Source organism: Neovison vison, chromosome 6, assembly GCF_020171115.1.
Source record: "Neovison vison isolate M4711 chromosome 6, ASM_NN_V1, whole genome shotgun sequence".
NCBI classification, from domain to species: Eukaryota; Metazoa; Chordata; class Mammalia; order Carnivora; family Mustelidae; genus Neogale; species Neogale vison.
This window is the reverse complement of record NC_058096.1, coordinates 197,693,840-197,720,418: the sequence shown is the minus strand read 5'-3', so window position 1 is coordinate 197,720,418 and position 26,579 is coordinate 197,693,840. Positions and strand designations below refer to the sequence as shown.

Sequence of the window (26,579 nt, the reverse complement as noted above, 5' to 3'; positions counted from 1 at the left end):
TCAAACAAAGAGGGTTTTCTTTTTTATTTGGAAGAATTCTGGAGGAGGATGGCTGCTGGCATTGGCTTGGTCAAATGATGACAGGGTCAGTGCTCCGAGATTCTCTTGGCTTTTCCTCATGGTGGCAAAATGACTGTTGTGGCTCCAGGCATCACCTCTTCCATCAAGGCAGGAAGAATGGAGGGCCAGGGCCACACATGTCTGCCTCTTTTAGCAGAAAAGCATAAACTCTCCCAAAAGCCCCTGTAGAGTTCCTCTTAAATTTCACTGGCCATACCTGTTCATATGTCCCCCCAAGCTGCAAAGGAGTCTGGAACAGTGGGAGTTGGGATTTATAACCTCCACAGTGGGAGGCAGCTAGAGAGAAGGGGCGTGGATGTGGGTGGCTGCCAAGGCCCCACTGGACGATGTGGAGTTTCATCTCCGTGGCTTGCCGCTTCCCCAGAGCACCTCTAGGGAGCACCGAGTGGAATCCGAGCCATCCTCTCCGAGGGGCTTGCTCCATCCCAGATGCTCTGTCCTGCTTCTTGTCATATGTCTGAGCAACACACAGACCTCAGGGGGAGATGTCTTTGGTGAAATGGTGGTCTTTATTTGGGGATTGTGCTTTACACTTGCTCTCAAGAGGCAGACATGAAAATACCATGACCACGTTCTCACTAAGACAGAGTCTTGAGCCTTTTAGAGCCTGGCTTGCATACACACACACACACACACACACACACACCCCGGCAGGCAGCATGTCTATTTACACTGGTGGGCACCCCACCCAGGAAAAGGGCACCGTCTTGGTCATCCTCAAACCACTCAGTTAGGGGTTGAGACCAGGATGACCCCTTTCCTGCTGAACGTCCCATGTTTGGTCCGAGAATAAAATAGTGTTCCAGCAGCAGCTTTTTCTGGCCGTTTTTGGCGGGGAGAGGCGGTGGAAGGAAATGCTTTTCTAACACTGCCCTATCACCTTAAATGAAGGGGTTGCAAGACCAGAGGGCAGGGATTTTATCCCTCACGGGGCAGGGAAGAAACTGGCCTGGTTTCTTCTCTAAATCATTAACAGTGGGCTAGAAGCAGAAGGTTGACACACGGGGTCTCGCGTGGGGAGGGTTTTGAGGAAGAATGAGAGACAGAGCTCAGGTGGTGGAAACCAAGCAGGGAGCCGGTGCAGGAACTGGAAATGGGGACTCAAAGGAGCCTATGAACCACCGTTCGTATTTCCAGAAACCCATGGAAATCACTGTGTATTTGTTCTCCATAGACTTCGGGAAAAGGGAAAATAATTTTTTTTTTTTTCGCTAGAATTGCATCAGAACAGTGGGGTAAGAAAATGCAGATTGGCAATGATAGACCTCTCCAGTGACAATGGCAATTATGAAATGGACATAATTTGCTGGGCAAATGTCTTCCTAGGTCTGGGGACCCTGGAATGGGGTGGATATTCGAGAGCCCTTGGGGCTGCAGGGGCAGGGCGGGGAACCCCTTCAGGGCAGAGGTGGCTTCAGGGATGATGTTTCCAGTATTTACTGTCCCCGGCTGCTTACAGGGTGGTGGTGAGAGCCCCAGCCCCGGAGCTGTTTGGAAACGCAGACTCTCAGCCCCCAGCCCAGATCTCCTGAATCACAAGCTGTCCTGTAACACGACCCCCAGTGATTTATAGGCACAAGCAAGTTTGAGAAGCACTGTTCTAGACTTTGGGGAGCAGGAAGGCCACAGCCCTGGTTAGGTGTGGTTACCAGGCCCAGACAGGGAGGCCCCAGAGAGGAGAAAGCAAGCGCCTGGGTGTGGGGGAAGCTGGCAAACTCGGAGAAGTTTTCCTTATCAGTACCCTTGCAACCAGGCGGCTTCGAGCCCCGAGGTTGCCTTCGGAGCTGCCCTGCCCTTCCTCCCCAAGGACAGCTGCACTTGAACCATATTCCCCTCAGCTGCCTTTTAGGGCAGGTGTTCTGAGATGCTCTACTTCAATGCCCCCCACCTGACCGCAGGGGAAACCACAGTCAGGGAAGCTTTCGGAGAGCAGGGAGCTGGGCTGTCCAGAGAAGCAGGGGCCCGTGGGGCCTGGGCAAGATGGAGGGCTGGTCAGGCCAAAGAGGGGCCTCTCAATCCTTCCCAGTTCTACCAGGAGAATCTCAGCAGACCTTCCAGGAGAGGTGCCTTGGGAAAGTTTTCTCGGCAACAGCTTCTTTTTGGAGCAGAAGCGGTGAGTGCTCGGAAGGAAAAACCAGGGAGCTTAGGGGCCCCCGGCTTCTTTAGGGGTGGGAAGGAGGGCCCAGGCTCTCTGGGGCATTTTCACAAGAGCAAGCGTGAACATCACTGCAGATGGCCCCAGGCTGGGGGCCCCGGGGCTGGCAGGCGCGCGGAAGGGCTGCAGGCGGGCGTGGCGGTGGGGGGGGGGGCTGGAGGGTCAACAACCCCCTCTACAGAGCTCTCTCTTCGCTGGTGAGCGTCGCAATTCTCCGCAGGTTCTCCCTGACTTTTATAAACTCGGGGGCATGGTCCTCTTCCTTTTCTGGTGGTTTTTCCAGCTAAAGGAGAGACAAAGCAGAGGTGTAAAGTGGGGGGCGGGGGTGGGGGCTGGCTAGGGGGAGCTTCTCTTCCCCAAACCACAGTGTTTGGACCATGGATCCTCTCTAGGGGAAACAGAACGGGGGATCAGTTTTGCCAGCAGCCTGGTAGCTGGGGTGACAGCATGAGACAAATTTTTCCTTAGAAAGCTGTGGCGGATCGCTTGCCTTGGCTGGGGCCTCAGGTTCCTCATCTCTAGAATGGGAACGCCATCTGGTTCATAGGGCCGTAGCGAGAATGAAATCAGAATCAGCATGCGATAGGTTGGGCCGATGAGGGAACTGAGGTTCAGAGAGGGGAGGCCACCAGCTCAAAGTCACACAGTCGAGTGAATGGCAGCGTGAGGACTTAGGCTGGTGGTGGAGTGCTGGTTGAAACCTCATTTGGTATCACCTTGTCCCTCTTGCAAGCGGTGACCAAGTGCAGCCCTCCCTCCCTCCACCCCCAGACCGGGGAGATAGTCCTGGAAGGGGCTGGGGCCAGGGCTGGGTGCTCTCACCCACCTGGTTCAGCCTCTGCTGCCGTCTCAGCAGCTCCTGCTCAAAGGGGCACTGCAACCGCTTGGCCTCCAGCTCTTCCTTCTTCTTCTTGATGAGCTGGTTCCGCCTGCGGTGCTCCAGGACCCGCTGCAGCTCTGGCTTGCTGTCCACGCCCAGGCCCCTGGGGAGGGGGAGCCGTCAGGAGTGCCCAGTGTCCCCCCACCCCAGGCTCAGGGCTGCACCCCATAGTGACACCAACCTACACCATTGTGTCCTACACCCCCAAACCCTCTCTGTGGACAGCTCCAGGAGGGGGTCTCATTCCTGTCCCCAGATAGGGAGCCAGGAAATGAGGCTCCTAGGACTGAAGACACCAGTCCAGTCCAAGTCACAGCTGCGAAGGGGCTGATGGAGGATTTGTACCCAGGTTGTCTGATGGCAGAGACCAGGTGGTTGTCATTTCTGGTTATGTGCCTGGTCAGTTTCTAGAGGTGGATTTGCTGGGTCAGGCTCTTTGAAAAGATTTTGGATACATATTTCCATCTGTCCCTTAGAAAAGGCTCTCCAATTTATACTCTGTCGTCATTGTACAAGAGCATCTATTTCTCCCCACCGTCACTGTTCAGTCTTTTTGTATTTGAGCATCTGCTAAGCAAGGAATAATATCTGGTATTCATGTGTGTTTCGCTAATTCTTGGTTACATGGGAACAGCAGCCTTCGAGATGTGCACCCGTCATTTGCATTTCTTCTTTTCTGAACTAACTATAACTCTCTTTGTTCATTTTTTCCCATATGGATTTATAAGTGATAGGTATACATTTTTATGTGTGTTTTATATTGCAAGTGTTTCCCTGATTTGTCTTTAGGCTTTTGTTTGTTCTATGGTGGTGTTGTTTTTTGACGTGAAAAGGGATGACTCTAAAACGCATTCGGAGAAAATACACATGACATATTAAGCAAGACAAAAAAGAACCCACCGAAGATAGAAAATGACACCTGCTGGAAGGTCTTGAACAGAGAGGAAAATAGGAGAATCCTAGCCCGTGCCAATACTAGAATATGCCAGTAGAGGGAGCTGCAGAGGCACCGCCGCCTTCCTCCTGGTGCTAGCCAGCTGGGAGGTATTTCCCAGGCCGCCTCCACATTCCCTCGGTTACTGAATCCCATCCCTGCCACCTCAAGCCAGTCTCTTTCATTGCATCCCTGGCCTCGCTGTTTCCCGTATGCCTCTCCCTCCTACCACCCCCTCGTGACTGTGACATCCCTGCTTTTCCAGGTCAGCACATCTCTGGCCAACCTCAAAGTCTCAAATGCTGCCAACACCCTGAGCTACTTGTGTTTCCTGTCTCTTCGCACATGCTCTTCCATTTGCTGGGAACACACTTGCTTTCCACCAGCTGATGCCCACCTCCTAGTCTGGCTGACTCCAGCCCACCCTTCAGGCGTCAGCTGAGGCATCCTCTCTTCCGGGAGGTCACCTTGGACCACTCCCAGGTGGGTCCTCTGAGCTCCTCGGCCCATTTAGGGCCTCCTCCTAGCCTGTGGTTATGCATACATCCCCATTGTGAGGGCAGGAACTGGGTCCCATTCCTTCCTGTACCTCAGGTCTGGATACCATGCCTGGCACATAGTAGGTGCTCAGTAAATGTATGTGGAGGACAGGCATGAGTAGGTAGCTGGGAGAGAGAGCAGGGCTCTTGGGGACCACTGGGAACTAAACCTTCACAGTTTCTGTGGGTGACTATGTGTGGTACCCTCAGCTCTCCTCAGCCTCCGGGAGAGCCAGCATGACCATCAGCTCTGCCTTCCACAAGGGGTGCCTCTGCGAGGCCCAGCAGGCCTCAGGACATGCTTGTCAGGAGGAGGCAACTGAGCTCTGTTCCCACCTTCTGTGGTTCATGAGCAGCTCTCGGTGCAGCTCCTGGTGGCTCCGGGAGGCCTTCACGGGGTTCAGCAGCTTCTTGGGCTTGATGAGCTCTGGGTTCCATTCTCTGTATTCGGGCCGGGCCATCAGGCCTCCGATGTCTGCCCGCTCCCTCTGGATCTCCGAGTACATGGAGGCTGTAGAGACAGGTAGGGGTGGGGGCTGGTCAGAGCGGGGTCCACAGTCTCACCCACCCCCGTGGGGCACAGCGGAAGCCTCTCGATGTTAGAGGACTTTGGCCATCTGTTGCTGGGAAGCCCTGGGCTGAGTGTCTGACCTTCTGAGCTTCTGGTCTCCTCATTTGTGAGATGGAAATAATCGAACCTGCGCCCAGGGTTGTTGTAAGGATTGGAGATCTGTTTGTAAAGCGTGGTGTGGGGATGAAATGATACTGGGGTGGACACATGCATGTGTTTTTGGCCTGACTTTGTAGAAAATAATATCCTACAAAAAGAATTATGTTTGAGTTTTTTGTTTTTCAGTGAGCTCTAATCAGAAAAAAAAAGATACTTAAAAAGAATAAGTTTGCGTTTGTTAAATGTGGATGAACGTAGTGATCAAAAGGAGACGTCACCCCCTATTGTCCCGTTTCCCTCTCCTTCATTCCAAATTCTCTGTGGAAGCGTCCAGCTTTTCAGTTTCTCCAGATCAAAGCGGAGAGCAGGAAATCCCGGAATGGCTATGTGTCTAATTACAAAGTGATGGCTGTCATCTTTGATGCAGATGGCTGGCTTCTTGATGGCCTCACTTCCACCACAGAAGCTCGAAATTTGTCAATTTACTTAAGTAGAAATTCAGGCAGAAGGGCTCCCTCCTACAAACTGGCTTTATATCCTTGCAGTGCCCCAAAGCAAACTTGTGTGTGTGTGTGTGTGTGTGTGTGTCAGAGAGAGAGAGAGAGAGATGACAGAGATGACAGAGACGGACAGAGATGACAGAGACGGACAGAGAAAGGAAGACTTCTTCAGAAAAACTCTCCCGGGAGATGACACAGCCTGGCCATCAGCTTCTTTTAGTAATTCAAGTGAAAATTGAGGCACTGGTTCTCCCTTCATGAATAATACCTTTCTGAGGTTGAGCTTCTGCTCTAAGCCGAGCACTGGAGTAAACAGGAGTTCTCCAAGTAAACTAGCTAGGCATGGTGGTGTGTGCAAACACCTGGGTGTAGGTAATAGCTCAGTGGGGCTGGAAAATGCAGGAGAAGGGGGGGTGGCAGGGTGTAAATGGCAAGGTGACATGTCAGGGAATGTCGGCATCAAGGAGGAGATTATGTTTTGCAAATGGTGGCCCACTGGATACACGTTTGGCATTTCTATTATTACCCATTGCAGGGTGCTGTTTGGAGAATTAAGTGAGATCACATTTGTAACAGTGCTGTGTAAACTGGAAAGAGTGTTAATTATTACAAGATATTTTGGAAGTAGCCAGATGAAGTGTCGGAGCTTAAAACATATCTGCTAATTTTTTTCTTGAATTCACGTTCTCAGAACTGTCTCTAAAATGAAAATTCGAATTAATTGCCTTTCTTCACTTTCTTCACAAGGCTGTTTGTTTTCAGGTTCTATCCTTCCCAGCTCTTTGGTTTTTAAAGATTGTGGTAGTATTTGATAGCTGAAAATGGAAAGTTGACAAAACTTAGCTCCCTCATCTTTTAAAAATGTGGGCATTTTCCTTTATTTTTTTTTTTCTCTAAGTAAACGCTACAGCTAATGTAGGGCTTGAGCTCATGACCTCCAGATCGAGAGTCGCATGCTCTACTGACTGAGCCAGACAGGCACCCCTAAAATGTGGATATTTTCTTAGTCTTTGGGCTTATGTTGTCTGGGAGCCAATGCATTAGATCCCTGGTTCAGACTGGCGTTTGGGGATTTTTCCCCCCTTTTGCTGCCTAGTCTCATGACCATGTCCCACCAAACCTTTGAGTGGTTTTCAGCCATCCTCTTTACTCATCCTATCCACACCACACTTAAATAGCTGCCATAGCTCCTTGGCTGTTGATCCTGCCTATAGTCCTTTTCTATCCCAAACCTTCCAGAAAGTTGTAATTTTCATCAGTCACACCATCTTTGGAATAACTAACTGTATTGTACATTACCAATAACTAACTGTATTGTACATTACCAAGGCAGGAAACAAATTGTGTAAGTTTAGGAAAGGAGAAGGCAGAAATGATTGGCTTAAGATACCACGACATACCGAGAATTCCCAAGTGGATTAACATTAAAACATTTGGGATGAATGAGAGAATTCAATAACGTGGCCAGATACAAAGTAAGTACACAAAAGTTGAGAGTGTCTGTATAACAGGAATGACCATTCAGAACATACACAATAAAATTTTTCATTCATTCTATAATCTGTTTTTAGTTCCTACGGTTTGCCACATTTTGTGGTGGACACTACACACGCAGAGGTGAGCTAAGCAAGCAAAGGTTCCTGCTCTCACAGAGCTGACACTCTGTTAGGGAGGCAGACAGTAAACATGGACACACACCAATCAAAACAAATGATTGCAAATTGCCGGGAGCCCACTGAAGGAACCAGGGGTCTGGGATAGAGACTAACAGGAGGACCCATCTTCAGCCAGGTGCACCGGGAGGGTCTCTCTGAGGACGTGGCATTTCAGACCTGAGGACTGAGAAGGAGGAGAGAGGCTGTTTGGGGCAGAGGGAAGGAACAGCCTGTGTGATTCATGTACCTTGAACAAGCTTGGACTGTTCAGGGAACAAAAAAGCATAGTGTGTCTGGAGTGGCGTGAGTGAGGGACAGGGAGAGTGGTTGGTGTGAGGGTGGACGGGTGGGTTCAAGTCGGGGAAAGAGTGCGTCTCATTCGATTTTTAAAAAGGCCATTCTCTCTGGTGTGTGTGGAAAAACTGTCAGCAGGTTTTGGGAAATTCTTATAGGACTTTGGTTTCTTTGATTTCCACTGGGCACTTGTCTCTCCAGCCTGTTAAATTCCAGAGGAAGAACATCTGATTGGCCAGGCGGAGACTCTTCACCCCATAGGTCACCAGCCAGCCAATGGGTTTCCTGCCGGGGGGCCGGGCCCCACCGCAGCGGCAGGACCCTTTCCCCAGTGTCCTGCCTGGAAGAGGGTCCCCGTATGTATTCAGCCAGTCCTGCACCTAGGCCTGACCTAGTGATCAGCTCTGGCTCCAGGCCTCTTTATTTTGTTTTAAAAATGAAATCAGAGGGGCTCAGTGGGTTAAAGCCTCTGCCTTTGGCTCAGGTCATGGTCTTAGGGTCCTGGGAAGGAGCCCCGCACTGGGTTCTCTGCTCAACAGGGAGCCTGCTTCCCGCCCCCGCCCCCCACCTGCCTCTCTGCCTACTTGTGATCTCTGTCTGTCAAATAAATAAATAAAATATTTTAAAAAAGAATAAAAAAGAAATCAGCATGGAGCTGGGGTGGGGGAGGGGGAGGTGGTCCTCCTGAGGCCAGGGTGGTGTGGTGGTTCAGGCAGGGATCCTGAATGATGTGGCTCGTTCTTCAGACCAAAACTACAGGCTGGGAAAACTGCTGCCTTTGCCAGCTCTAGAAATGACACGTGTGAGATCTGTGGACACGCGTGTGGGGGTCCTCCAGGGCTCAGCCACTAAGCCGGCTTCCCTGCCTTTTAGTTTAATTAAAAGAGGCCCCTCATGTAGAAGAGTCTCATGTAGGTGCTGGAACCACAGGGGCCAGTCCAGATGCTGAACCCGGGCTTCCATGGGTAGGGTGGGGGGCCTGGGGGCAGGTGGTCCTCCTGAGCAGAGGAGGGAAGGGGGGAATCTGATCCCGGGGCTGCCCTGGCTAAGTCCCTCAGGCAGCTGGGGGGTCCTGAGAGATCAGAGACCTTCAGGAAAGCGGCCATGATGGGCGCACAGTGTGAGGTTGCCTCTGAAGAGACAAAAATGAATGTCGGAAGGAGGAGCCAGCAGAGAAGAGGAACAGGCCAATGCAGGAGGAGTTAAAGGCAGAATAAAGCTTAGGTGTATAGACACGGGAGCCTCCCTGATCTGGATTCAAATGTTGGCTCTGCCCCTTCTTAGCCTTGGGCAAGTTTACCTCTGCTCCGCAGCAAGAGCCCACAAACTAAACATTTGGACCAAATTCAACTGCTTTGGAACACAGCCATGCCCACTCATTACTTACTGTCTACATGGCTGCTTTCCGCTAGAACAGCAGAGTCGCAAAGGTGCAACAGCTGCTCTTGTTCAGCATCGTTCTTCATGAGGGTTCTTGCAAAATAAACAAGGGGATGCTTGCTTAGTGCTTGGCAAACGCCTAGCACAGAGTTGAAGACTCAGTGGTGCTAAATATCTGGGCAGCCAAATACAGCAAGGCAGGTTGTACACTGTACAACCCTAGGGCCTCACTCCTGTAAATTAAACAATGAGTGGAGCTCCTGGAATTGCACGGTGTGGTCACCCCAATTAGCTGTTTTTAACAATTACTAATAAATCCCAGCCCTAGTCTTGGATGGAGCTTTCTTTTCTTTCTTTCTTTCTTTCTTTTTTTTAAAGATTTTATTTATTTATTTATTTGACAGATGGAGATCACAAGCAGGCAGAGAAGTAGGCAGAGAGAGAGGAGGAAGCAGGATCCATGCTGAGCAGAAAGCCCGATATGGGGCTCGATCCCAGGACCCTGGGATCATGACCTGAGCCAAAGGCAGAGGCTGGATGGAGCTTTCTTTAAAAACTCCTGTGCGGGGGCCCCTGGGTGGCTCAGTGGGTTAGGCTGCTGCCTTCTGCTGCCTTCTGCCTGCCTCTCCATCTACTTGTGATTTCTCTCTGTCAAATAAATAAATAAATAAAATCTTTAAAAAACAAAACAAAACAAAAAAAACTCCTGTGCGTCTTTAAAAACCGCACTGATTTAATCTGTGCCCCTTAACCCTGGCTACATATTGGCATCAGCAGAGGAAGTTTTAAAAATACCAATGCCTGAGTGGCACCCCAGGGATTCTGATGTCATTGGCCTTGGAGGGCAGCCTGGCTTTTGGGATTTTAAAAAGCTCCCCGAAAGATTCCAATAGTCAGGCAGCTTTCTAAATCATGGAGTTATTAAAAAAAAAAAATCAATCTTCTTTGCTTTAGCCTGAGTGATTTCAGCTGACTGACTGACCTGGTTATGGTGGGCAGTGTAGTTGAGGTCATAGTTCTTAGCTACTGGGTGAACTTGGATGGGTCTTAACCTTGAGGACCCTCCTCCTTTGTTATATTATGATGCTGTGAAGAAGGGATGAGCTGAGAGGGGCAGGTGCAGCCGGTAGGTGACAGCTAAATGGAGTGTTGCTTGACTATAAGATGGGCAAGTAATTCTCACTCTGCAGACCATGGGACTTTCTTCGTCTTTGGGGGCAGGGTGGGGTTGGTAGTAAAATGTCAGGAGAGATTTTGGGAGCTTCTTCCTTGGTTCTTCCCTGTTTCTGCTGATAACCCAAGAGGTCCCACAGCTTCTTCTGAGGGGCTTTTCAGACACCAGTCCCACACGAGGCAAGGCTCAGCTGGGGTCACTAACTGCTCCCAGGAGGAGCCCGCCAGCTGCTGGGGCATGCGTGGCTGATGTTAGGGCAGTGGCGGGGACCCAGGTCCCAGTGGATCCCGAGATGCCTAAGGGCTTAATGTCCCCTTCATCTGCCTCTTTGCCATGGCTGCTCTGGTTCTGTCTTTGGTGGCATCAGTTAGAACACGTGACACAAGAGCCAGTCAAGTCGCAAGGTTAAGGCAAAAGTTTTGGAGGAGACGAACTGGGTTTCAATCATGGTGGGTTACTCCTTACTAGCTGTGTGAACTTGGGCAAATAGCTTCACCTCTCTGAGCCTCTGTTCAATGGAAATAATGGCCATACCTACTCATGGGGCTGTTTAGAGGGTGACATGATCAAATGTACATGATGTTGCTAGTCCAGTGCCTGGCACAGGGATGCTCTCAGAAGGCAAACATTCCTCCTTTCTTGAGGGGACCTGTGGTAGCATTCAGCATTTGGCAGAGGGTCACTCACCTACATCTGGATCTCACGATTGTTCTGGAGGCTGTTGGCAGTACTGTTTTATTGTGCCTGTTTCGTAGATGAGGCTTGGCAGCTGGAGAACTTCTAGCCCAAGGGAAATACAGACTCACTGGGGAGCCCCTGCCCAGCCCTCGCCACCTTGGGGGTTTGAGCCAGAATCCACAGCTTGTCAGTCCAGGGGCTGGCCTTTGTTTAGGAGGGGACCAATTGGTGGCCCTCCCTCCTGGGGTGTTGGTCGGAGTCTTCCCTGCTCTCCCTCCCTGCACCCTAGATCCTCAGTACCATTCAAGATGCAGGTTCAGGACACACTTGGGACCTTCTTAACTCAACGTTTCAAGAAGCAGAAGGGTAGAGGAGGAGAGAGGCTTTGTAATAACCACTGGCAAAAGAGACTGAGGCATTCGATGAAAATGACAAGCATGGCCACTGAATATCCAGCCTCTTCTTGCCATTTTTTCCTCCCAATAGGGAGTGTGCCCCCCCTTTAAGATTTTATTTATTTATTTGAGAGACAGTGAGAGAGAGAGAGAGAGAGAGAACACATAAGTTGGAGGAGGGGCAGAGGAAGAGGGAGAAGCAGGCTCCCTGCTGAGCAGACAGCCTGATGCGGGGCTCCATCCCAGGACCCTGGGATCATGACCGGAGCCCAAGGCAGCTGCCTAACTGACTGAGCCACCCAGGTGCCCCGAAAGTGCCCTTTGGTGTTGCACTGACTAGAGACTGTTTTTGGTGGCCCCTGCCTGGAATCAGAGCTCCTTGTCCATTTGGAAGCAGCACCCCCACCCCATGGGAAAATGGTTCATGACTCCCAGTTTGTGAGGAGAAGGTCTGGGTGGCATTCAGGAGTTTGACTCAATGTCATAGCGGAGTCCAGAGCTGGACATGGAAGGCCCTTAACAAGGCTGGCACGGAGTGTGGTGCAAGGAACAAGTGTCAGCGGGTATAAGGAATATCAGCAGATCCTCCTGCTGGCCCACCAGCGGCACGATGCCAGCCCTTCCACTCGGGATATGCCTCCCAGGGAACAATCCTGGCAGGCACTTACCACCAACGGAGCTAAGAGCCCCTCGGGATCCAAGCCCCTGGACACGGAGCTCTTGGGGCTGCTCACAGCCGGGGAAACCAGCTGGGTTTGTCAGCTGTTCCCAAATGTGACCCAGCGAACCCCTGATTTCTAGCTCAGTCCCAGGCCTGCCTCTGCTGACAGGTGCTGAGCCACACTGACCAGGCGGTTACCACGTTACCATGCATGTGTGCCGCCTGGTGTGCGCGAAGCCACTTGCAGCCAGAGCTTGGAAAGTTCTCACCACAGATTGAGGAGGTGGCCACTGTTGCGGCCCCTTTCCACAGAGGAGAAAAGTGAGGCTCTGAGGGATCATTTAACTTCCCCAGATCACACAGCCAGTAAAGGAAGGAGCTCGAATCAAAGCTGGGAGCTCTGTCTGATGCCAGGACCTGGGTTCTCTGACTTGTGCCTTGTGGTAGCCCGGCCTGTTGTCTGTCTACTAATGAGGATTAAGCCCGCTATTCTGTATGATAATGGTTTGGGGTGGGGGACAGAGCCCAGGGAACCTAGCTCCAAGAGCTCTGCTCCCCTGACAGCCTGCCCCGGGGCTCCCGGGGCCCTCACCCCTCCTCCCACGGCCACTCCCTCCCCAGCAAAGGGAAACAGAATAGAAATGGTCTTACTTCTCAGCTGCGTCTCTGGGAAGGGAACTTGGGAGCCGGAGCCGTGGCTGGGTCCCTCACTCCGCTGGGAAGTCCCACACTAGCAAGGAGGGCCGCCTCTGAAGGGCGGTTCTTAAACCCCTGGGGACGGCAGGCGGCTGCGTGTGCCAACGAGTGAGGCCGCTCCGCATTCCTGTTTATTCTGGTATCAATAAAAAGGAACTGTTACTATAGTAACGGGTATTTCACTTGGTGCACGACCACTTCCACAATGCGGAACGCCGCGTCCAAGCCACACGCCTGAGAGGCGCAAGTAAATACCTATTTGGTCAGATTGTGGAGGACTGAGAACCATGCCAAGCTTTGTCTAAGCTGGGCGGCTCGCACGGAGGCATTTCCCTTGTTTCCAATGGGAGGGTCAGCGAGAGTGCATTCCAGAGCCTCCCCAGGGGCGGGAGAGCCGAGCATCCGGCCCAGGCCCCGTGGTGCCCAGGGCTTCGGGAGGAAACCTAGCTCTGAGGTGGGAAGGGAGGATGAACCCACATGGGTTCAGTCCTTGGTCATCCATCTGACTTAATCTGCACTCTGAACTTCATCCGAACTTTGGAGAGGAGCAAGGGAATGTCGCCCAGCTAAGAGTGTGTGGAAGGTGGAAGCTGATGGGCTCTGGGCGGGAGCAGGCCCTAGAGCCCGCCCAGCGGGCCTCAGGGCCGGCACCTCTGGTAGTTGGCTGGAAGGCCACGAGGCCCAGGATGTATATCAAACATGAACGGGCCATTAAAAAGACAATCTGTGCCCCCTTTGGCCTCTATCATTAATTTAGCCGACATTTCTTGAGTACCTACTGTGTTCCTGGCCCTGTCCCCAGGGCTGGAGCTACAGTGTGAATGACAGCTTTGGGCTCTGGGAACCTGTATTCACGGGTGGGTGGTGGGAGAGTCAGACAGGAAGGGAGACAAACCAGAAACTTGTACCCGTTGATGAATGTTGGGCTGAAAGTAAGACTGGGCAAGGTTGGGGGGCGGGGAGGGGGTGCTGAGCTCAGGAAGGGTGGACACGGGGACGCTGACCTTTAATAAGGGAGGCCTGGGTGGTGAGAAGGAGCCAGCAATGTGCTGTCTGTTCCCACACGAGGGCATTCCAGATAGTGGGCAGAGCCAGCGGAAAGGCCCCAGGATGGGAGTGAGTTTGATATGGTGGAAGAAGGCCAGCGGGGCTGGAGTGTTGGCCTGAGGGGGAGGTTGGGGCACGGGGCTGCACACAGACTCAGGGGGCAGGTCGCGCATGGCCTGGGAGCCTTGACCAAGCCGGCCATTCTGGGGCCGCTTAAATAAACTTAGAGGGTCACAAATTCTTAGATACAGAACAATTTTCGAGAAACAGCACGTGTTCCTTTTTGTTCCTTCTTCCTAAATTCTGCTTCTCTTGAAGTACTTTGAATGGTATCCTCCCCAGGCTTCCTGTCCCGCTGTGGCTTAATTTTACTAAATTCTGGTGGTGAAAGTCTGCCTTTAAAGTCTTGTCAAGCCACTCTTTGTTGCCACATGTTGTCTTGCTGTGTAAATGGCTCTTCTGGGCATTTCCCAGGGCCCACAGTGGCTGATCTGAACCAATCCGGGTGCCTTCTGACAGTGGGGGAATAGGAAGGATCCTGGGGAACTGACAGCTTCTGCTCACCACCTGCAGAAGACAGAACCTCTGAATCCAGCTTCCTCCAGGGGAGCAGACTCTGAGAGTTCCCATACTAGCAATGACCTTCATCTCCATCTTGCATTCTCTTTATTGGAAAACTCTGACGGCAGCCCCAGAGCAATGGAGAGCCAAGGAGAGCTGGGCAGGCATCCCCCAACGTTGGGTGCCATATTCCCCAGGCAGTTGGGACTCACCATGCCTCTTCCATTAAAGCTCTTCTCACTGTCCAACCTGTGTACAGACTCATCAGGCTCACCCACCAGACTGCCAGGCTGAGGGCTGGGGCCTTACCTTATCCTTCTTAGTATTCCTGTCCCGGTACCAAGGAGTTCAGTAACTATCATTGACTTGTAGACACCAAAGACATTGACACTCTTATTATTATTGTTTTTTCCAAGATACAAATCTTAGTATGTGCAGAACGTAGAGGACCAATCTGGAGGCATATAAACTGAATTGCTAAAGTGGTCAGTTCTAGATCAATGTATCTCAGAGGTCATGACTAGCCATCATTTGTGAGATGGGCTAAAATGGGCCATGCTCCTGGATTGCTGTATTAGAACTTATGAGGGACAAGCCCACAAATCTGGATTTTTAACAACCACCCCCCAGGGGGATTTCTTTATCTCCGGGAGTTTGAGAACCACTATTCTACAGCAAAAAGTTACAGGCCCTTCTTAGTCACAAAATTTCTGTAATGTTTGTGGTTTAAACACAGAACAAAACCAAGTGTACATGGCTTTTGCTCTCAGGAAACAATAAAGATTAAAAATATGAGAAAGAGGGGCGCCTGGGTAGCTCAGTGGGTTAAAGCCTCTGCCTTCAGCTCAGATCATGATCCCAGGGTCCTGGGATCCAGCCCCGCATCAGGCTTTCTGCTCAGCAGGGAGTCTGCCTCTCCTTGCTCTGTGCCTGCCTCTCTGCCTACTTGTGATTTCTGTCTGTCAAATAAATAAATAAAATCTTTGTAAAAAATATGAGAAAGAGCAACCTTTTCCAACCAGCGATAGTTATGATTCATATCTGGTTCAGTCATGTCCATTTTGCATATTGGAAAATAGAGGCCTTCTGGGCAAATGAGGCTTTTAGGAGTTTACTCCAGGTTCCTGCTGAATTCAGCCCCAGTTGCTGCCTCCTGCCTTGGTCAGTAGAGCTTTTCCTGGAGGCCTCCCCATTGTCCCTAAAGGAAGAGCTCTGGGATATCAGGGGCCTGGAGACCAGAATTCTTACACAGCCCCATAAGAACTGAAGGGGAATCCCAGAGGCTGAGTACACCCCTCCTACACTCCCTTCTTGTACCTTTGAAGTTTGTTTCCCTGGGAACTTAGAGGAGCTGAAAGGAAGGGGGTTCCTGAAGACCAGGAGAGGCAGGCGGGAGTGGGAGCTGGGGAATTTTCCTCCTTCCACTGTGGGCTGGGGCCAGCAGCTTGCATTAAAACAAAACAAAACAAAACAAAACAAAAAACCTCCAAAAACATCTTTCCTTTCACTTTTGCTCCCCTTTTTCCAAGCTCACAGGTGCCTGGAGCAGCTTCTCTGGGTGCACAAACATCAGACAAGAGGTTCCCATGGCAACTCAAAACTTCCTCTTCAGCACTGTGTTCAGTCTCTATCTCCAGGGTCCCTTTCCAAGGCCTCAATGAGGTTTCCGAGCAGCCACCCACAAAACAGCCGTAGGATCCAACCTCTCCCCATCCCAACAAGCTCAGTTGAAAGGACATGGAAGGGGATAGAAACTGTATTGGCAGAAAAACTTGTCATGGGATCCGTGGAGAGATTACAAAAGCAATGAGAGTTGCCTTTACAACAGATTTGAACCAGGAAGAATTTACCCGGTGGAGGGATTTCAAGTGTGCAAATGGGAAAGTATCAGGGAGTGGGGAAGAATTAAGTTTTTTTCCGGATAGCTGGCTCTCCACTCAGCTCCAATGAGGCCTGGTGAATCTGGTCTCTTGGCTGCTAAGGGACCCTGGGGTGCCCCATAGCCCCAGCACATTTTAACTCGTAGCTAGGCAAAGGATGGACAGAGGAGCTAGGGATGGGGAGAAGAGTGTGTGTGTGTCGGAGAGAGGAGCCTGGGCAGACCATAGCTTGTCAAGGCAAGCAAACTTCCATGATTGCTGGCATGACTATTTGCCAAATGTAACAAATAAAAATGCAGCATGCTCGATTTAAATCTGAATTTCAGATAAGCAATGAATACGTTTTTAGTACCAGCATAGCCGTACAATAGTTGGGTTATACTTAAAGTATTATTTGTTGTGTATCTGAGGTTCAAATTTAACTGGGTATCCTGTATTCCCCCCCCCCCCAAGATTCTATGTATTTATTTGACAGAGATCACAAGTAGACAGAGAGGCAGGCAGAGAGAGAAGGGTAAGCAGGCTGCCCTCTGAGCAGAGAGCTGGAGCAGGGCTCAATCCCAGTATCCTTTTTTTTTCCCCACAACGGTCCCAAGAAAAATATTTTTTGTTGCAACTGCTCAGCTCTAGTATTGTAACACAAAAGCGGCCAGAGATACTATGTAAATGAATGAGCATGGTTATATTCCAAGAAAACCTAGCTTACAAATATAGGTTGCAGGCCAACCAGGGTTTGCTGACTCTTGCCCAACTGAGGCACCCAGGCGCCCCTGGGTGTCCTGTATTTTATAGGTAACCCTGTGTGGCAAGCAGGGATTGAGCTGCCTTTCTAGCTATTGCTGATGCTCAAGGGCACCTGGAGTGTAGCCTCTGTCCATGCTGTGGAGAGATGCTTGCCTCCCTGCTGGGAACCTGACCTGAGCTCCAGGGAGAATGTAAGTCCCCTCTGGGGGACATTTACTTTAGTGCTGGATAGCTTCCCAGGAATGGCCAAGCATGAGTTATTCCCAAAGGTGACCCTTCCAGCTCTGTGGTTAAGAGCATGGACTGTGGTTTGTGTCGCTCCACTGCTGGACACCTAGGTGACCTTCAACTCCTCATTTGCTCATCTCTGATATGGAGCAGACATTCTTTCGAGGAATAAAGGAGATACCACATGGGATGTCTTCACATTGCCTGTCACAGGGTCTGGGCTCCAAAGTGGATGCTGTTATTTTGATAACCCACTTAAAAGCAGTAAAAATTTCATCCACGTGAAAAGAGTGGGGTTAAAGACTAGTGTTGGTACAACCTCAGCAACCTAAAACACAACCACACATGCAAACCATGCATTGCAAAGACTTTAAGGAGACATCCCCAAATGTTACCAGCAGCGCTTAGGGTTAGTGGGATTGTGGGTAAGGCTTCTTCTTCTTTATTCTCAATTTCCCAAAATATTCATGGTGAACATGTAATACTTTAGTATTACAAATTTAAAAATAATCTGTGGTTGGGGCGCCTGGGTGGCTCAGTGGGTTAAGCCTCTGCCTTTGGCTCAGGTCATGATCGCAGGGTCCTGGGATCGAGCCCCACATTGGGCTTTCTGCTCAGTGGGGAGTCTGCTTCCCCCCCTCTCTCTGCCTGCCTTTCTGCCTACTTGTGATCTCTCTGTGTGTCAAATAAATAAATAAAATAAAATAAAATCTGTGGTGAAAAATTTTCTAGACGTGTTCTATTACTTGGTGCATGGCTCGAGACCACTGTAAATGAAGATGGATGGCTACCATCTTGGATTGGACTCCACACCCTGTCCTTGGGGGCTTCTAAAGGAGGGGCTCTCTTGCCTCTTCACTAAATGGCCCAGGTGGATTCTCACCCTGACTCTTCTTGCTTTTCTATGTGTGAGACAACCAGAGTAGCGCTTCTGCCCTGGCCATGGGTTTGAATCTCATCTCTGCCCAGATGCGCTGTGTGACTTCAGACAAGTCATGTGATATTCTGAGCCTAAATCTCCTCATGTTTGAAATATGGGTCAGTACTTCTTACTTCCCTGAGAGGAGGGACATATCTGTTATATTTATGAATATATCCATGTACCTTGCATGGGGGTGGTCAGTACATACTGGCGGCAGGAATAACTGAATTACATCAATGAGATGACATACACCGCATTTGGCAAAGCCAGTAGCAATAACAAGCGATCAGCATTATTGGCCATTATTATTAGTAGTCTCAGGAGGTGTGCAGACATCGGCATGAATGGGCCTAAGGTTGCACTAAGTGTTAGTGGGATAGAAGCTTTCTCTTAGCAGGACCATGGGCAAGCTGCTAAGCTCTTTAAAGCTCAGGCTCCCCATCTGTTAAATGGGGATGAAAACTAGCAGTGACCTTGTAGGGTTCTTAAGACTGAATGAGCCAGCAGTGCCTAGCACAAAGTAAATGCTCCCTCTGCGAGGCCCCTGGTCAAGGGCTTTGCCCCCTCCCTGGCCTGTAGCTGCCTGTGGTACAGATACCGGAAGAGCATGGGGTCCCTGGACGGACTCTGATGTCTGCTCTTCTGAGTACGTTGCCTGTGAAAAATGTTGCCATTTGCATAAGGCTCATTGCTGTAGCTCCAGGTCAGAGGGAACACAGCGTCTTCAGATTAGATAGTCCCCCCTCGTCTTTGTGAAAGGGTAGGAACTGGGTGGGAACCCTTAGGAGGAGTGTTTTGCAGGGGGAAAATACGCCAGAGCTGGGATTTGAAATCGGATTCCCTTTCGGCTTGCCCCAGCTCAGCCAGATTTAAACCCTCCCCCAGGAAGGCGCCGGCAGTCCCGAAGTCTTGGCCAGTTCTTACTTTTGGACTTAAGAGAACCGTTGTTTCAGTGTTCCCAAGCGGTAGCTCCGCGTGGGGATCTCCGTAGGGCGGAGCCGGTCTGAGAGAGGCAATCAGTCCCAGAACTGAGGTCGGGCGGGAGGGAAAGGGGGAGGGAGGAGGGGCAGGGGGTGGGGGCAGGCACGGTCAGCGCAGGCAAGCGGCTAATGGCTCCCCTGGTGCCTTTGGCTCCAGGGGTCGGCTGGCAGGACCACTGGGTGTGTGTGTATTGGGGGGCTCCTTGCCCACAGCAGATCATAGCTGCCGGTGAGCCCAAGTCCCCGCTTTGTAATCACGTACCTGCACCGGGCAGGGACCACGCTGGATAAGGATTTTCACCTTCCCTAAACCTGTCTTTCAAAGCACTAAGTCCGGAGGCAACCGCCCCAGTCCCTTACTGTGGGCATTCCTTTTCTTCTTTCTCCATCTCTGGTTTTCCTAATTATTTTTACAGCGACTATATGCCATGTTTGTTTTATTTTCCTAAGTAAAAAAATCCCTTATTGTTCTGAATAGAAAAGTAATACGTGCTTACTGCAAATAAGTTTTAAAAAAGACAAATGGGAAGGGAAAAAAAGGAACACCTTGTCATCCAACTCTCGTTCTTGAAAATAACCACCATGTGTTTCCCTCTAAACCTTTTTCTCTTTACATGCCTATACACAGAAAAATGGTTTCTCCCCTTCCTGTAACTTGCTCTCTTCCCTTTCTGCCGCTAATGTAATACCTCGCTGGACATCACCAGTGGCTATGCATCTGTGCCCCTTCGTGCCCCACTGCGGGCAACCCGGGTCTTACCCATTTTCCGCTCTCCCACGCCTACAAACGCCTACGCGCGCAAGGGACGTGCCAGGAGATGGAACCTTGCCGCACTTGCATAGTTCAGAAACCGAGTGAGTGTATGTGTTGGGGAGGGGCGGGGGGGTGCGCTCGTACCCTGGAATAAAGCAATATATCTAATGGTAGGTCCCTTACCCCAATGGTAGGAAGAATGTAGGAGCGAAAGAAGGAATGACGCGTGAACTCCGCAAAGTAATTTAAAAGAATGAAAAAGGAGGAAAGCAGAGCAATGAAGGAAGACCGTGGTGCCCGGAGGCGGCAGGCTGCCCGCCCTGCCTTCTCGCGCTCTCCACGACGCAGGGGCCGGGAGGCCTTGCCCTCACTTACCGGACCTGAGCAGCACGGCCCGGTAGAGACCCGTGGCCTCGGTGGGGTCCCGTGCCCGCTCGCCCAGCCTCTGCGCCATGCGCCCCTGCGCCAGACTGTGGAGCCGGCACTGCGGACAGGGAGCGCACCAGAGTGTAGTACTTCGGACCCGAGTGCCTCCGCAGCGGTGACGTGCCAACCGGGGCCCAAACCCTGCTGCAGATCGAGTTACCACCGGAGGCCAGAGCGCCCGGCGAGGAGGCGCCGCGGGGGGAGGGATAGAGGGCAGGGGCAAGGGCAGGTATCCTACCCGCAGGATAGAGGGCATGGGTCAGTGTTCGGTGAGAGGACTCCTGGTCCCGGGGTTCCAGGGCCGAGGGAGAACCCGATGTCCTGATTTCTAGCCTTGGTCTCCTACCTGCTGTACTCCATTTCTCCATTTCCCTGGCCGCTGGCCTCGTTGAATGCTACAAGCAGGTGTGGGATTCTGAAGTGGCATCCCTGGGATCACATCCCGGTGCCACCAATTAATAACTGTGTGACTCCACGATTTAATTACCTAACCTCTCAGAGCCACAGTTTTCTCATCTGTAAAATGGAGATGACCGAAGTACTTATTATTTCCACAGGGCTGTGAGGGTAATATGTATGTGTGTGTGGTATATGTATTCTATATACTGACTGCATGTTATATGTACCAACTATACATACAGTCAGTATATGTATTATATATAATCTTAGAACAGTGACTAGGGCAGAGCGAACATATACTGTTATTAAAAAAAAAGCGTCTTGGGGTGAGTGGCACTGGAAAGCAGGGAGATTTACTGTAGGAGACTAGTTGTGGAGGGACTTCACCAGATTGGTTTCTCCCAGTTTGTACAATCCTATTAATAGCCAGAGATGGGAGGACCAACCAAGAGTCTAAAGGTGGAGAAACAAAGTCAACCAGGCAGATTTGGAAGATTTAAGGAACTGATAATTTTGATTATCTGCTCTGTCTGGTGCTGTGCTAAGTTTCTTCTAATATAAAAACTAATGTTCAAAGTGTACTTTATGTCCTATTTATTTTAACTTCACAACCCTATGAATTAGTGTCTATTAGCCTTCCAATTCTGCAGATGAGGAAACTGAGGCTCCAAGAGGGTCAGTAATTTATCTGGGTTCACACAGTGTGGATCTGGGACACACACTCAGGTAGTCTGACCTCAGACTTGGGCCATTCTACTTTGCTGCCCCCCATTATCTCATTTATGCTTCATAAAAGTGCTGAAGGATGGGTGTTATCTCCAGTTGAGAGATGAAGTCATTGAGACTCAGGGAGGTGAGGTGGCTTACTCATGCTCACATAGCTCGTTGGAGGAACCAAGACTCAATCCAGTTCTCCACCCACAAAACTAGTTAGTGCCCCTGAAATCTAGAGACCCCTGGAGCTGTCCAGGGTACTGGATGGCCTCTATTCAAGGCTGCGCCTATATGGGTCAGGGAATCTTGAGCTGGCTGTTGGAGATTTGGCCACACAGTACTGTCTCCCTGTGCCTCTGTTTTCTCTCCAGTCCTCTCCAGCCTTGGTGTCCCAGAGGCCAGTCAGCCAAGTCCTCTATAGTTGGTCCTATGCCACTTTCCAAGCCCAGCTTTTGCTGTGATTCAAAGATCTCTGTACTTCTCTGCTTCTCAGTCACTCCCCCCCCCTCTCCCCTCCGCTGGGGTCCCAAGGACCCAAGTGACACACTTTGATCTTTGGGGGCATCACTGATTGGTCAGACTGGTCATATATCTCATCAGCAACCAACTGTCATGAGTGCCAGGCACAATCACTGACATTGGCTATTTCATATCCATTCTTTATAGGACAAAGTTATATATAATTTATTATTAATTTCATTTAATCCACTCTTTGATCAAGTATGATTATGCCCCTTTTAGAGATAACGAGAATAAGGTTCAAGTGACTTGCCCACAATCACATAATTAGTTAGTAATGGAACTGAAATTGGAACTCAGATGGTGCCAAATCTTTTGCTGCAGGGTGGAAACAAGACCAGCTGTTGAACAAGGTTGGGGGGTGGGTTTCAGGTAAATTGCAACTAAGTAATGTGCTTTTACAGAGTATTTGGAAGGGATTAACTCTGGCTGCACTCCTGAAGAATTCTAGGTGGTCTCACTTACCTGAGCCATTTAGTCTCTGCTTCTCATTTTCATTATGAAATATGGCCTGAGGAGAGTATTCTTTCTGTGAACAGAAAGAAAGTAGGGGGAGGTGAGGACCCTCTGTTCCTTGGAAGGGGAGGACTGAAGAGATATTATAGTATCCCTGAGTTCCCACAGGAGGGACTGATCAAGGTCAAAGTCCTCTCCAGAGAAACAAATTACTATCATCCTTAGGGTGTGTGTGTATGTGTGTGTGTTCTCCTGTGTATATTGTGGCCATTTATGAGACATGCTCTCTTTTAAAAAGAGACTTTTTAAGAAAAGTTTTAGATTGAGAAGATAGTGCAGAGACTTCCTTAAACTCTTCATCCAGGTTTTCTGTGAGCATCTTATATGTATGTAGATGTACATGTATATAGTATGGCATATTTGTTAGAATTCACAAGCTAATATTGATGCATTATTATTAAGTAAAGTCCTTGCCTTATTAAGATTTCCTTAGTTTTTACCTAATATCCTTTTTCTGTTCTAAAATCCTATCTAAGACACCAGGTTACATTTAGTTTTCAAGTCTCCTTGGGTGCCTCTTGGCTGTAATAGTTTTTCAGACTTTGTTTTTGATGACCTTGACAGTTTCAAAGAGCATGGAGATCCATATCCTTTTATGTTGAGTTTTTATCCATGTTGTTGCTTCTATCTGAACTACCTTCTCCTTATCTTCCAGGCAAAATCCTCATTCTTCAAGGGCCAGCTTAGCAACTTCTGGATTTGGTCCTCAAGTTCAGCTCTTAGACATCTTCTCTGTCTATACTTTTATGACTTTAAAAACAACTCTAAGCCAAAGATCCCTAAATGCATAGTTCCAATTCAGATTTTTACTCTGAGCTTAAACTTTGGCCAACAGGCTACTTGACATGTTTACTCAAGAGTTAGACCACACTAGGCCCTACTCACCATGGCCCCTATAGAACTATTTATCACTCCAGCCCCCAACCTGTTCTTCCCTGTCCCCCCATCTTGTCAAATGACTCCACTCTGGCCCTGTGGCTCAAACAGGGGCCTGGATCTCTGCATTGCCCTGTCTTCTCACAAGCCCATAGTTCTCAGATCACCAAGGCACTATGAGTCCACTTCCTGCCATCTCTTCCATTCATCCATTTCTTCCAGTGCCCCAACCCTAGCCCAGGCACCACTGTACTTGGACGCCTGCAGTAGCTTGCCCTCCTTCAAGTTGTTCCTCACAGAGACTCCAGAGCAAGCTTTAAAAATGTAGCTCAGACTCTGGTCCTGCCCTACTGAAAACGCTTTGGTGACTTCCCTTTGCAATTGGAATCAAACTCACATACCTTCCCTTGGCTTTTAAGGCCTTGCAACCCAGACCCTGCCTGCCTCCCTCTCAAAACTACCTATCTGTTCCTTCAAATGTTCAAGGATTTGTGATGTCTTAGTGAAGAAAACAAACAAAAGTCCTTGACCTTGTGGACCCGGCATTCTAGTTGGGGAGCTAGACAATAAGTGTAATGAATAAAGCCAATAGTATGTTAGAAGATGATTGGTACTGTGGAAAAGAGGGAAATTAGAGGAGGGGGGAAGAAGGTTCGTGGTAAGTGTGTAGTAATAAGTGGCTGTCCCGGGGGTATCAGTGAGAAGGTGGGATGTGAACACAAACTTACAGGAAGCAGGAGAGTTAGCCAGACAAATATTTTAGGCAAGAGTATTGCAGACAGAGGGAACAGCTTGAGCAAAAGTCCTGAGGCTGGAGTGTGCCAGAAGGTTCAGGGAAGAACAAGGCTGCCAGGTGGCTGGAATGGAAGGGCCACAGGGTCAGTCACATGAGGAAAACTCAGCAGGAAATGAGGGCCACCTTCCTTCACACCTTCACACCTTCAAGCCACTAAGAGTTCTGCTTGGTTCCCAAAAGCCATGCTCTTTCTCATCTCCTATATTTGCACAAGCTGGTCCCTTGACCCATACATATTCCCCAGCTCTGCCTGGCTCCTTCTGCTTATCCAGTAAGACTCAACTTAGATGCCACTTCCCCAAGGAGGTCCCCCTCAGTCATGTGCTCTGGCACCCCAAACTTCCCTTATATGACTCTTCACCACTGAGTTATTATTGTTTGAGCCCCATTTCCTCCATCAGACTGTACTAGTCTTTTTTTTTTTTTTTTAAAGATTTTATTTATTTATTTGACAGACAGAGATCACAAGTAGGCAGAGAGGCAGGCAGAGAGAGAGGAGGAAGCAGGCTCCCAGCTGAGCAGAGAGCCCAATGCGGGGCTTGATCCCAGGACCCTGGGATCATGACCTGAGCTGAAGGCAGAGGCTTTAACCCACTGAGCCACCCAGGTGCCCCTCAGACTGTACTAGTCTTGAGTGGGGGGATCGGGTTCATAGCTTTCTCCCCAGGGCCTACTCCAGAGTTGGGCTTGGGTTGGATGTCCGATAATGATTTGTTAAAAGAAGGAAGGCAGTGACTCAGTGTGTGCACCACACAGGGAGCTCTGGACTGTGAGGGGAAAGTGGGTAGTTCCACAGAGAGTAAGCCAGGGTCAGAACCCAGGGAAGACCCCTGCTGTCTGCCCAGGGATTATTCAGGTGCACAGAAGGGCCTGGGGTGCTGACATTTCCCCAGGGTTCTCCCATTTTGAACTCTGCCACCCATGGGGGGGACATAGAAAGGGACAGTGTTTGGGATTTGGCCAAGCTTCTTTTGTGGTTTTTGACAAAGGGATTAAGAAGACAAGTAACTTCATCTCTGGAAGAAAATTCCAGGACATAGAAAAATGACCTGCTTTGGAGGGGTCGAAGGGGATCTGAGCTTCTTCTCACATCTCCCTACAGACCTGGGAAGTGGGACTAAGGGCCCAAGGGCAAGATTATCATTACAAAACCAGAATTTTATAAAGAGCAGCTCCCAGAACTGGAGTTCAAAGAATTGTCCTTGCATGCTTGCCAACCCTGCTTGCATGAAAGACTTGGAAAATCAGGCCATCCTGTGTCTAGTAACACGTCAGTGACTGAGACAGATTCCTTTCTCCCTTCAATGACTGGAGTTTGGCAAGTGAAAAAACACCCCACTTGCACGCATCCCCTTGCAAAGGCAAAGCTGAATTGAATTTGCTGATACATTATTGGTCATTGATAGTCTTTTCCCAGGACTGTGCTCATAAGGAAATACTGTTGTGTAGGGTGCAACATACCCATCATGGCTGAGCATAGCTCGTGTTTGCATTTGCATTTTTCCTGACCTTACTGTGGCCACCACTTCCTCCTTTTTCATGCCCTGATTGTTGAGGAAGTTTTTGGGGATTGGTCCTCGGTGACCTTCAGTGAGCCTATCCCACAGAGTTTCCTCTTCTCCACTTTGCTCTCTGCTGCTTCCCCTGGAGACCGATGTATGTATGAGAGGCATCAAGGAGACTATGGACCCATCACACGTCCTTCTTGGTCTTTCCCACGGATGCATGCTCCAAGTTACACTTAAGGGACCTTGCTTTGTTTACTTGTGAACATTTTAAAAACCGAGGTATAACCCACATACCTAAAATGCACTGATTTTCAGTGTGCATCTCAACAAAGTTTTACATATATACTCACCCACACAATGTCCTCCAAGTTCGAGATCTAAAATACCCCCTGCACCCCAGAACGTCCCTTATTCCCCTTCTCAATGGCCACCATTTCCCAGCATAAGCACGAGTTTGAAATGATACCACCATAGATTTGTTTCTCTTGTTCTAAAACTTCATATGAATGGAATCATAGCATTTACTCATTGGGGACTGACTTCTTTCACTCAGTAGTAGTTTGAGATTTACTGATGTTGCCTGTATCAGCAGTTCCCCTGTGAATGGACATTTGCATGGTTTCCAGCTTGGACTATGACTAATAGAGCTGCTATGAACAACTTTTTATGACTTTTTGGGTACACACAGTATTTGTTTCTGTTGGGAAAATACCCAGTAGTAGAAGTGAGAGAAGATAGGTGACTGTTAACCGCTAGGAAATTCTGTCGACAGTCATTGTATCACTTTGTGTATTGTGCTTTTGACATTTTCACAACATAGACTTTGTTTTAAACATGTTGAGGTCACTTCTGTGCACAATCCTTTGGACTGATGGGGGAGGGGAAGGAGGTATTAACAAAATTTCATCTTAGATGAACCGAGAGGGACCTGAGTTCTGATCTTGAAGGAGATGAGAGTAAGAACTCAGAGTATTTACCCTTGTAACCTAGAGTGCATCAGAGGGAGATGTGTCTCTA

At 49.7% G+C, this 26,579-nt stretch overlaps 1 protein-coding gene across 2 annotated transcripts; it reads right to left on the bottom strand.

Moving 5' to 3' along the window:
* On the bottom strand, positions 1-22,376 carry FAM107A (family with sequence similarity 107 member A). 2 transcript variants are annotated; one of them, XM_044253293.1, is made up of 4 exons: positions 22,332-22,376; positions 4,926-5,100; positions 3,063-3,219; positions 1-2,519 (listed from the first exon to the last, which is right to left on the bottom strand). In XM_044253293.1, the coding sequence occupies exons 2-4, from the start codon at positions 5,093-5,095 to the stop codon at positions 2,412-2,414; spliced, it is 435 nt and encodes a 144-aa protein (XP_044109228.1). In that variant the 5' UTR covers positions 5,096-5,100; positions 22,332-22,376; the 3' UTR covers positions 1-2,411. The 2 variants fall into 2 exon arrangements, with proteins under 2 accessions (XP_044109228.1, XP_044109229.1); XM_044253294.1 differs by lacking the exon at positions 22,332-22,376 and adding an exon at positions 12,648-12,748.
* Between the last annotated feature and the right edge of the window lie 4,203 nt (positions 22,377-26,579).